Consider the following 11,206-nt stretch of genomic DNA (forward strand, 5'->3'; position numbering starts at 1 on the left):
GGCCTGCAGTCCCGTGTCTGCCTGTCCTGTAAGGACATGCTCAGTGGTTCCTCAGCTCAGATTGCATGTCAGTGCTCACCTGATCACCCCTACAAAGCCCCTGTCGCCAAACCAGCCGCCCTCCCCGAGGCCCCCAGTGGGCACCATCCTGAAGCAGCCTCTGCCCCCTCGGGCCTGGTTAGTCCTTCCCGTCAAGCAGCGTCAGTGCATGTCCTGTGTGCCCGTGTTGGGGGGGGGGGGGGGGTTGCTGTTGCCTCTTGTTGACTTGGCGTCGGCTGTAAATCAGCTGCCACGACAGGGACATGAGGAAAAACACTGAACAAAGAATTACAACCAGGTGGTGGTGTCTCCTCGGTGAGGAGTGGGGATGCGGGTCGGACGCAGTTTCTCTGCGTGTTCACGCTCTTCGGCACACGGGCTCTGCGTGCCTTGCTGTGCAGGGTTTCGTCACGCTGCCCTCACTCAGCAAGTAATTCTCCCCGCGTGCTTCCAGGAGACGACACGATGACAGGGGACGGCGGGGAGTACCTGCGGCCCGAGGACCTGAAGGAGCTGGGGGACGACTCGCTGCCCAGCAGCCAGTTCCTGGACGGGCTGACTTACCTGCGCTACAGCCTGGAGGGCGGGCGCTCCGACAGGTACCAGCGGGCTTGCACGGGCACTCCAGCGGGGAGCCAGGGCACTCCATTTATAAGAAAGCAGGCGCGGTGCTGACACTCAGAGGAAACCCCCTCTTGGCATTAGCGGTTCCCTGCTTCCTCACCACGTCAATGTGGGAAACTGAGGCCTGGAGAGATTAAATAGTAACGCGAGCAGCTATAAGGAGCAGAGACGTCCCCCTTTAAGTAGAGGTTTCCAGTCACCGGCCACCTCCCTGTAGCCCAGTAAAAAGGACGTTTCTGCCTGTGGGCCCTCTGAGCCCCGGTGTCGGTGGATGCTGTCATTTCTGTGAGCAGAAGCTTGTCTGGAGGGAGGGCCAGAGACGCGATGGGAGGAGGAGGCAGGACAACCCACCAGGGCCTGGCACCGCACTCGGAGCCGGACCTGCAGGAGCCGGTTGATGGGCCGATCTGGGCGGCGATGGGCGTCTGCAATACCAGAGCAGCGCTGCTTTTGGGTGCTACTGCCCCGCACTCGGCGGCTGTTCAGTTCTGAGGAAGAACACGGCTCCCCATCAGAAGCAGGGCTGTGGTGTGGGTGTGCGTGTGGTCGGCCTGAAGTGCACGCAGTGTCTCTGCTCCTCAGTCATCTCAGTTGGCACCTGTCATCTTGGCGTTTCTACGCTGTGTCCGGCATGTTGAGTCCAGGAAACCCATGCCCCAAAGGGGAGGCATTTCTAAACGGATAGACACAGAGTTTTCTTGGGTTTTTTCCCTGCACGCCAGTGCTGCCCCCCCCCACCCCCCATTTTCTAAAATAGCTCAGGGTGCCCGTGACCTGCATCCCCCTGGGCCGGCCTTGCCTGGGCGCTGCAGGTAGAGACGTGACTAAGATACGACTAATGGCTGAATTCCTAGCCCAGCGGGTGGGAGAGGCCAGGCTGGGGGTGCCAGGGGGCCCTGGTGGCGGGGAGGCTGGGGGTGCGGGGCCCTGGTGGCGGGGAGGGAGGGTGGGGAGGGCTTCAAGGTCTTATCAGATCCCAAGGCAGGGCTCCTGGTTGGGGAGGAATGGTGTTCCTCAGTGGGTGCTGAGTGCAGTGAAGGAGGCGGTGACGTCTGCATGCCGGGCGGGGTCCCTCTGAGGTGGGATAGGAGACCCATCCTACAGGGCGGTGCCAGAGGACTCGGCGGGCGGCTGCTGCCGGTTGAGCTGGTGTGAAGACTCGAACTCTGAGCTCAGTGATCACAGTCGGGGATTTGAGCCCGGCCAGCCCTGGTGGAGGGCCTCAGGCTGGGTGAGCAGAGGAAGATGAGACGGAGTCCTGGGGTCAGGCTGCCGGAGGGGGCCCTCGGGGACTGGTGACGGGCGTGCTCCGTGTGAACTCTGACACGCGGATGGATGCGGACATCACGCTCTGAGATCCTTAAAGACTTCAGGTTTTAATAAGTGAGTTGTTGATGTCTGGGCACATTCCCAATAGTCCATGGATAGGCATGCTGTCAGCCGGGAGGTCTTTCTTTTCAGCCTCGTCTTTTTTATTAGAAACCAGTGCTCGAGTGGATCCCTTGTCCTCTGGAAGGACTCGGGTTGGGAGGAATAGAGCGATGCTTTCCGTAGAGCCGGGCTCCGAGGCTGGCCCATCCTGCTTAGACTGACGCGGGTCAGCAGGTCAGGACAGGGTGGGAGACGGGCGGTGGGGTCTCAGCCCCAGTTGCTTTTCCAGAGCAGGAGGCCGCCACCTGCCATCTCGGATGGAACTGCAGGCAGTGGCTCCGTTCACGGTTGTCTGTGTGTTTGTTTTGCTTAGACAATTCAATATGTTACCTTTGTTGGTAACCATTTACCTTCTCGTTGTTTCTCTGTTTGGTGCCTCCAATAGTGCCGTGCCCAGGTAGGTGCCCGTGGCTGGCAGCATAACCCTCCCGGCCCATCCATTTCCCTGCTCCCTGCTCGATGTGCGTGTGCGTGCTGTGTTCACAGGGGCGCTTCCATTCTGGAATCATGGGTGTATTCTCAAATTAGGGTTTTTATGTATTAAATTGAGTAGTTCCTTGGGCTGGAAGGTACATGTGTTAATAGAATGAAAACTAGAACAAGCCCGGCATGAATTCACCTGTCACAGCGCCCCCTGTGGTTGGGGGGCGTTAGTGTGGCTCCAGCAAGGAACCCAATTAGCCCGTGTGCAGCTGAGATGATAGAAAGATCGCAGTGATGCCTGAAGTGTCTGTGGGCGCACAGGAGACTAAAAATAGATCCACAATTTTGATGTGCGGCGATGAGAACACAGTCGACTGGGTTTTGCTTCCGTTTTATTTTATTCGTGCTTCACGCTGAAATGCTACCCAGATTCAGTGTAAAGCACTACCCGGCAGTGAGCCACGGAAGCTGCTCCCTGGGCGAGAGCAAACACATGCACACTTGTCAGTGTTTGCTTCTTCCGTGGGGCTTGAGGACACCATGACTGAACGTCTAAGAAGTATTTGTCATCACTGCCCTTCTCAGGGGACTGAATGGACTTGGATACAACCTAACGTGTGTCTGTAAAGCAGCGTGCCAGAGGGAAGTCTGCGTTTAGGTCATAACGAGCCTTCAGCACATCTTAGCCGACCCGCAGGTGGGAATGGCCACTCCTGTGGCTCCATGCCATGGTCTTGGAAACTCATCCACCGCAGACTGCGGCCTCTGACTTAATGCAAAAAACATGGCCACTCTATTGTTTTTAACTTGTTTGTAATGTTTCAGATCAAATGAAGAGTTTCTGGGCCAGAGATGTGAATTATTCTAGACTCCTGTGCTGGTCATTTTTTCCTTCAGAGAGAATAATTCTCTGCTATTGGAATACTTAACATTTTTTCACTTCAATATGTCTGTAACTAAATAGAACAGAAGAGCAATTCAAAACCATAAGCATTGCCTCAATAATAATTAGCACTGTAGGATGCAGAGTGAGCCAGAATAAAATCCCACAGGTAGAGAGACATGCAGACAGATGGTTCCAGTGGATTCATTCTCCTTCCAGCTGTCCCCCCCCTCTGTCCACATATCCTAATCTCTCTCTCCCCCCCCTCTCTCTCCCCCTCTCTCTCTCTCTGCCCTAATCTCTCTTTGTGGTTGTGTTACCTCGTCTCTTCCTTTCCTTTCTTCTCTCTCTCTATTCCTTTCCTCTTGGGGCTTCAAGAATGACAAAAAAATAACACCACCTCCCCTCTGCTCCTTGGGGTGCATACCAGCGGGGAGATTGACCCTGGGTTAGGCAGGTGGCCACAGTGACGGCAGAATGTGGCTTCACATCTTAAGGGCCAAATGAGCCCCTTAATCCCTCACCCCTAAAGTGGACAGACAGCCAGTGGTGCTGTGTCCCTGGGAGTGGAATCCAGTCCCAGCTGCCTCTGTCTACGTTGGACCATGGCAGCAGCCGCGTCACGAGGTCTGGTCGAGGCCCTGTGTTTACCGTGGGGTCTGCTCCTATCCCTGCCGACCTGTTGCCCCTGCCCCAGGGCTGCATGTCAAGGCCAGTCCTACCTGGTGGGCGTGTCCGCCTGCTGTGGGGAGCAGGCCTCCGCCCTGAGCCTGGGGCCCCGCCCGCCTACGTCAATCTAGTGCCTGTAACCCTGGAAGTCGCCGTCTGGGTCTTCGCAGTCCAAAGCCGTGGAGGGAGATGATGGATGAGCAGGTCAGCCTGCGGAGCCCCGGGGGCTGGTGGGGCCCGGGACGGCCCTGGCACTTCCGGAGGCGCCCGCTGTGTTGCCTCTCCCTTGGCCCACTTCTCACCAGAGCAGGGAGAGTCCAATGCGAAGCTCAAGTGTCTGCAGTTTAAAGCAGGAGAAAAAGTTATTCCATTCCTTAAGGGAGACAAGATTGGCTGAAATGAAAGACCCTCCTGCCCCAGTAATTTAACCCCACCCCCAATTCAAGGCCAGGCTAAGGTCACTCACAGTGCCCTGCACCCCATTATGGAATGTGCACTGTTGAAACCCAAGGCACACCTATAAGTGGGGTTGCCCTGCCCCCAGGACTGAGCCCTAGTGGCCCCGTGGTGCCCTGCTGCCCTGGGCTGTCTAGACCCTCTGTCTTCACCAGGAGCCTGGGAAACATAAGAGAGGGACCTCTCACACTCGGCCTAGATTCCATCTTAGCAGAAACACGCGGTTCGTGTAGGTGTAAACGCTCAGGTCAGGCAGTCCCTCCTCGGACTCGTGTCACGTCGCACCTGTAATGCTCGGGTGTAAAGCCTGGAGCGGGGCGGGGAGAAGCCCCCCCCCCCCCCCCCCCCCCCCCCCCCCCCCAAAATACCGCCCAGCAGCAGTTTCTCAGAGACAACGGGCTGGCTCGGCTGACACCTCGTGAAGGTCAGTGTGTGGCTTACAGAATTAGGTGTAGTTGCAAAATGAGAACAGTTGCTGATAAGGGGGCCAGCTCGACATTCAGTTCACAATTCCACACGCCTCACGGCCACACCTGCCGGCTGCAGGGTGCACGCCTTGGCGCCTGTAGACACCGCGGGACCATGGCTCAGCCCCCTGTGGGCTGTGGGCTGTGGGCCGATACTTTGAATGTAGATCTTTAGACCTGGGCTGACACGCATGAAAGTCCGCTCACTGAAGCTATCCACCCATTGGTCAGTTGAGCATGCAAGTGGGCTGGGAAGGAATGTAACTTCATCTATGAGAATGTCAGTTTTCACTCCTCACATCGGAGCATATGGCTCAGAGCTCTGACGTTCAGATCTCACAAAAGCCTTAGCTGTCCAGGCCTGAGCCCGTGTGAACCAGCCTCCCCCGGTCTCCCCCTGGCAGTTGCTTTGTGCTGGCTGACGTGTCTGGGTCTGGTCGGTGCTTAGAAACGCTTTCTGTGTGCCTGTGTCATCGCACAGCGACCCGCCCGTCCGCGACGTTGTGCGCAGCACAGGACATGCGAGGGTCAGTGCTGGCCTCTGAGTGGCCATGCGGGACACAGCCAGGGGCTATTTCCTCAGGAAGTCTGCATGCGGCTGTCCCCATCCCTGCCTCCCGGGGTTCCCGGCCCTCGGTCACCGCCGCGCAGGACGGGTGAGGGCCCACGGAAACCTGCCTGTCACCTGTTCTCGCCTCGGGCTGGCTGTCCCCTGATACTTCCCAGTCGCAGGGCGATGAACATGTGGCTCAGATGTTAGAGATCAGCCCTGCAGTTATTTCCTGCGTGAATTTGTGTGCCGGCGGCTTGTGAGCGCCAGTTGCCGGCCTCAAACCTTTCTGGGGAGAGCAGGAGTCAGATCAGGAGTGTCAGATTCTAACTCCTGGTCCCCTGGGGCCCCTGCCATTGGGTGGCAGAGCCGGGCAGAGGGTGTGTTCCCTCGGGGTGACGGGGACGGGTGGCACAGAGCCCGCGTCCTCCCTGCACCGCGGCCTGTCCCCAGGAAGGTCCCGGCAGCTAACTGCACGCTCTCTTCGCTCTCCTGCCCGGCTCGCCATGCCCTCCTCCCTGCCCTGCCCCACCGTGGGCGCGTGACCACGGCCTCTGCTCACCTGCCAGCCTCCGGTCCTTCAGTTCCGACAGGTCGCACACCCTGAGCCACGCCTCCTACCTGAGGGACAGCGCCATGATCGACGACACCGTTGTGATCCCCAGCCACCAGGTACGTGACTGCGGGCGCACCTTGTTCCCTCGGCGGGGAGGGAGGGAGCATCACCGGCTGCAGGAAAGAGCCAGAGAAAGCCTTTTCGTCTAAAAAAAAAACAACAAATCAGCTGAGCTAGTTATGGGCTAGGGTAAGAGATTTGAGGATTTTTTCCTAAAACACGGAAAATGTTCCCTAGATTTCTCAATAGCAGAGTTTTTCTAAAACAATGTGCTGCTTGTTTCTCCAGCTATTGAGCTCCTCTGTGGAGATTGAGTATGAACACCGACTCCTCCAGGAGGCCTCCATTAGAGGGTGGGGCGGGGAGGTGCGTCCGTCCGAGGCCTGAGATGAACGGCGCGGCCACCTGCGTCTCCGTGTTAGGTGGTTATCTAGAGAAAAGGTGTCGTTTATTAGGAAATACTGGCATTGGGTAGGATGTTAGAGTTCAGGCTGGCTGGGTCCACGGACACCCACCCTCTTCAAAGACAGCGACAGTGATCCAACATCAATAACATTCTAAGCGGGACTGTGTTACCAAGTACCTGAGCACCTCGGCCTCACATTTCAGAGGGGCTTTTCCAGGCAGTGCCACTGTCTGAGGTGCCCCTTCCCGAGGCGGGCGCCTTGTCGTCGGAGGGAAGGCAGAGAGCCGTGTCCCTGAGCCGTGTCCTTTGTGTGCAGGTGTCAGCGCTCGCCAAGGAGGCGGAGAGGAGCGCCTACCGCCTCAGCTGGGGCCCCGAGCACCTGGACAATGTGGCCCTTTCTTCCAGCCCCATCCACTCAGGGTGAGTCGTGGTGTCCTGTGTCCAGATCAGGGAAGGGACGAGCGGACAGCAGCAGCTTTGTGCGGCGGCGTAGCTGGCGGCCAGCTTACAAGGGACGTGACCTTCATTTAAACTTGTAAATAACACAGCTTTGTCCACCGTGGGCCCCATCTGCGTGGACAAACCAGCAGAAAGGGTTGAATTCCACATAGAAAAGCTGACGTTTTAAAGTAACTGGTAGCATTGCGTCAGACAGCTTGCTCACTAACCAGCAGCTGCCGGGGCTTTAAGACATCTTGAAAGGAAGGGCAGGAGTGTTTGCGCTCTGGACAGTTTTATTTACTAAGGTGAACTGACCAGGTAACATATGCCTCTCCCCACGAGTGAATGCACTGAAAGCGATGTTCCCGGAGGTTGGAGTTACACAGACGGAAGGAGGAGTCCTGTGCAGTAGGCAGTAGGGCCTGGAGGGCACCTGTCAGCTCAGTCACCTGCCCGGAGCCAGCAGCCACTGAGAAATGCCACCTTTCACATCCACTCTCTAAAAACGTAGGGCTTTGAGTTAATAATGGTAATCTCCTGAAATATGTCCTGAAGGCATAGGAACTCAGTTACGTGGACCATAAGTTCTGGAAGGAGTTGTAAGTGGTAGCACTTCGCAATTGCATTTTCCCTTTCATTCTATTACTTTTATTCATCTAGTAATTTCATAATTATATGTAAACTCTTACAATATTTGCTCACTTAACCACCTTTTAAAGCCCTACCCATATGTTATCTAACTAAATCAAACATTTTGGCTTAAATGGTTCCAAACTCCTTATCCGTAATGCCCAGCATGATTTGAATTGTGGACCTTCCTTGTTGCCATTATTCTAAAATAGTCTCTTTCCAGGAAGGCATTCAGAGGCATTGTAGTTACAAAGTTTGCACCTCATAGTCTAAGCTTCTACTAAAGATTCATAGACTATAAAACTAGGTCCATAGACATAGAAAATAATCAAAGTACTCTTTTCCTTGTTAAAAAAAGCATAAGCAGGTTCCTAATGCAAGAATTATGCAAGGGAATAAAAACCAAATTAAACCTCATCCCAATTTACTTACATATTCTAAGTGTAAAATGAGATCATTAACATCTGACCTATTGATTATTCAAAAAGCATAACGTTGCATTCTGCTACCAACTTTCTGAACAATGAGGAGGAGAAGAAAGGAGGTTGGCCCTGGAACGTGAAGGTGGTAGGTTAGACCCCAGCACCAGCGCAGCCCAGGCCATCCCCAGCCCAGGGGCGAAGGGTTGTTTTAAGCACAATGTAATGTACTACCTTTTTAAAATCTATTTTTATTGATTTCAGAGAGGAAGGGAGAGAGAGAGAGAAACATCAGTGATGAGAGAATCATTGACCAACTGCCTCCTGCATGCCTCCTACTGGGGATCAAGCCTGAAACCCAGGCATGTGCCCTGACCAGGAATCGAACCATGACCTCCTGGTTCATAGGTCGTCATTGAACCACTGAGCACACCGGCCAGGCACAATGTAATTTACTATTAATGGCCGAATTTACAAGAGTCAAAACCTAGAGCCTCAGTGGTTAAAGATTAATCACTTAGTGAGATAAGGGTCTTTAATCTTGGTCTCTAATAAACCAGTTCTTTTGTGAACTTGAAAGGTGATCGCTGACCATATATTCTAAACTCTGGCCGGGCATTAGAATCACCCGGGAGCCTTACCATGCCAGGCCCCGCCAGTCCAGCGGCGTCTCTGTGGAGTGATTTCTGCAAGTGCCAGTATCCAGATCTGTGTGTTTTACACAAACTGAGAGAAAGGACCATCTTGACCTAACAAAGCTCTGACTATGATGGAGACCTAGATGATTAACCCGTACAAATTCCTGACACATTGCTGAGTTCTGCAAAGGGCCACGCCGTGTGCCAGGCACTCAGGAGCACGGCTCAGTGAGACAGGCTGCCTGGAGGAAGCACACCTGTGTGTGACGTGAAGCTGGCAGACAGCCCGTGGAAGGAAAAATGTGAGGCTCCCTTCGGAGGCATCCGCACCAGACCCCGGTCCCCCCCACCAGCCCCGGTCCCCGCCTCACTCTGTACGTGACCTGGGCTGGTCAGGTAGACGGTCAGCATTTCCCTTCGTTACCTGGAAGATGCATGTTATATTATGGATCCCACAGAGGACTTTAGGGGGCACGTAGTTCTTATACAATTAGCATTTTGTCTAGAAAGAAAAGGACTCCATAGGTTCTCGTCAGTATTTACACACTCCCCATACACCATCCAGATCACTCACAAATCCCAAACCAGTTCCAGCGGTTCTCAACCTGTGGGTCGAGACCCCTTTGGCGGTCGAACGACCCTTTCACAGGGGTCGCCTAAGACCATCCTGCATATCAGATATTTACATGACGATTCATAACAGTAGCGACATTACAGTTATGAAGTAGCAACGAAAATAATTTTATGGTTGGGTCACAGCATGAGGAACTGTATTTAAAGGGCCAGAAGGTTGAGAACCACTGAGTTGAGCAAAATGTATTCCAAATCATCTGAAGGACCACCCTGTGCAGTCCTGGTCCTGGTGTGATGTGGGCCTCACTGTTACTGTTGCCAGGCGACCGGGCATCTAGTAAGGCCTGTGCTGTGGCATTTGAGCAAACACACAGCACAGGACTTGGACCCATGGGGTTCTCGGTGCTGCCGTTCCTGGTGTTTAAACGCTGTCACCATGTTAATGTACACGAATAGCGTTCATGATTTCATATCATGTAATGTTGGTTTCTTACAGTTTTGTTTTGGGGTTTTTTTGGTGGGGTGTTTTGTTTTGTTTTTGTCGCTGTTAATCCTCATCCAAGGATATTGTTTCATTGATAATCCATTAATTTTTTAGAGAGAGGGGAAGGGAGGGGGAGAGACAGAGAAACATGGATATGAGAGAGACACATTGATCAGCTGCCTCCTGCACACACTCCAACCAGGGCCAGGGATTGAGCCTGCAAACCAGGTGTGTGCCCTTGACCAGAACTGAACCCAGGACCCTTCAGTCCGAGGGCCAACGCTCTATCCACTGAGCCAAACTGGCCAGGGTGATTGTTACAGTTTTACTCATTCCACACCGGGTTCCTGAGTTGTCGTTTTTACATGTATTTTTCCAGGAACTGAGATTCTTGGGTGAATTGTTAAGCCACTTCAGATCTGCCCAAAAAGTTAGAAAAGAAATGTTTTTGACAGAGGAAGTAATTAAGGGAGCTTTTCTGTGCACTGCGGCTCAAGGTATATGTGGTTCCTATGGAGCCCACAAGGACTCTAGGTTCACGGAAGACACAGCTGCACCCGTAGGCCATGTTGGCATCTCCTCCCGCCTCTGCCTGTCCCTAGTGGCTCATGTCCATGGCCACCCAAGAGGAGGTGTCGGCAGCTAAAACCGTCTGACTACCCAGCACAGCCAGTCACCGCAAAGGAAGGGCTGCAGTGAGGTTTCTGCTGTTGCTCCTGAGAGAGTTTGCTACTCACTCAGGACCTGGCCAGCAGGCATTGCTGGCATCCCAGGGGTTACACGGCAGGGTTTGGGCACGAGCCTGAATTCACGGCTCTTCTCCATTTCCCAAGCGCTCAGTGAGTGAGGCTCCGTGCTTGGTCACGGCCAGCTTTGTGATCCATTTAATCTGATTCCGAAGGCCTTTATTTTTAGATTTCAATGGTAGCCACATGCCAACAGTTAAGTGTCAATTCATCATGTTATCCTGCAAGATATAGCAACCAGAAGTCCATTAAAAAATTGGTCTTTTTCAGAAAAACATGTTGAAGACCATTTTGCCATGAACCTAAAACTATGCCCAGAAATAAAGTCCATTAAAAAGCCTGTGAGGACATTAGCTCAGGGGAGTGGTAGTTACATCCCAGGAGCCGAGACTGCTGCTCCTTGGACAGCATTAATGGTGAAGTGTGCAGAGCAGTTAACTTGGTGGTTCAAAGGTTCCAAACACCCCAGCTTTCTGAAGGTACATGAAGGTCAATGCTTTTGGATGAAGAAAACGATGTTTAAGTTGTTAAACAACTATTTTGTAAGGTTGGCTTTCTGGTCCCATAAACGTATCCTTTGTATGTCAGACACAAGTGAGCCAGAGGCAGAGAAAATGCTTGGGGAGTGGGGCAGCCCCGGCCACAGCAGCGAGCAGGGTAAGCCCCGAGCAGAGGGCACCCTGAGCAGCCACCCCTCTCCCCCCCCCCCCC

General features: G+C 53.8%; 1 protein-coding gene across 1 annotated transcript in view; it reads left to right on the top strand.

The window, feature by feature from the left end:
• ANK2 (ankyrin 2, neuronal) overlaps positions 1 to 11,206 on the top strand; it is a 114,944-nt gene that overhangs the window by 44,014 nt on the left and 59,724 nt on the right. The window contains exons 18-21 of the mRNA XM_014550536.1: positions 494 to 638; positions 2,480 to 2,491; positions 6,112 to 6,214; positions 6,881 to 6,984. Coding sequence (XP_014406022.1) covers positions 494 to 638; positions 2,480 to 2,491; positions 6,112 to 6,214; positions 6,881 to 6,984 — 364 coding nt within the window. The remainder of the gene's footprint in view (positions 1 to 493; positions 639 to 2,479; positions 2,492 to 6,111; positions 6,215 to 6,880; positions 6,985 to 11,206) is intronic.

Source organism: Myotis brandtii, unplaced genomic scaffold (assembly GCF_000412655.1).
Source record: "Myotis brandtii unplaced genomic scaffold, ASM41265v1 scaffold603, whole genome shotgun sequence".
NCBI lineage: Eukaryota > Metazoa > Chordata > Mammalia > Chiroptera > Vespertilionidae > Myotis > Myotis brandtii.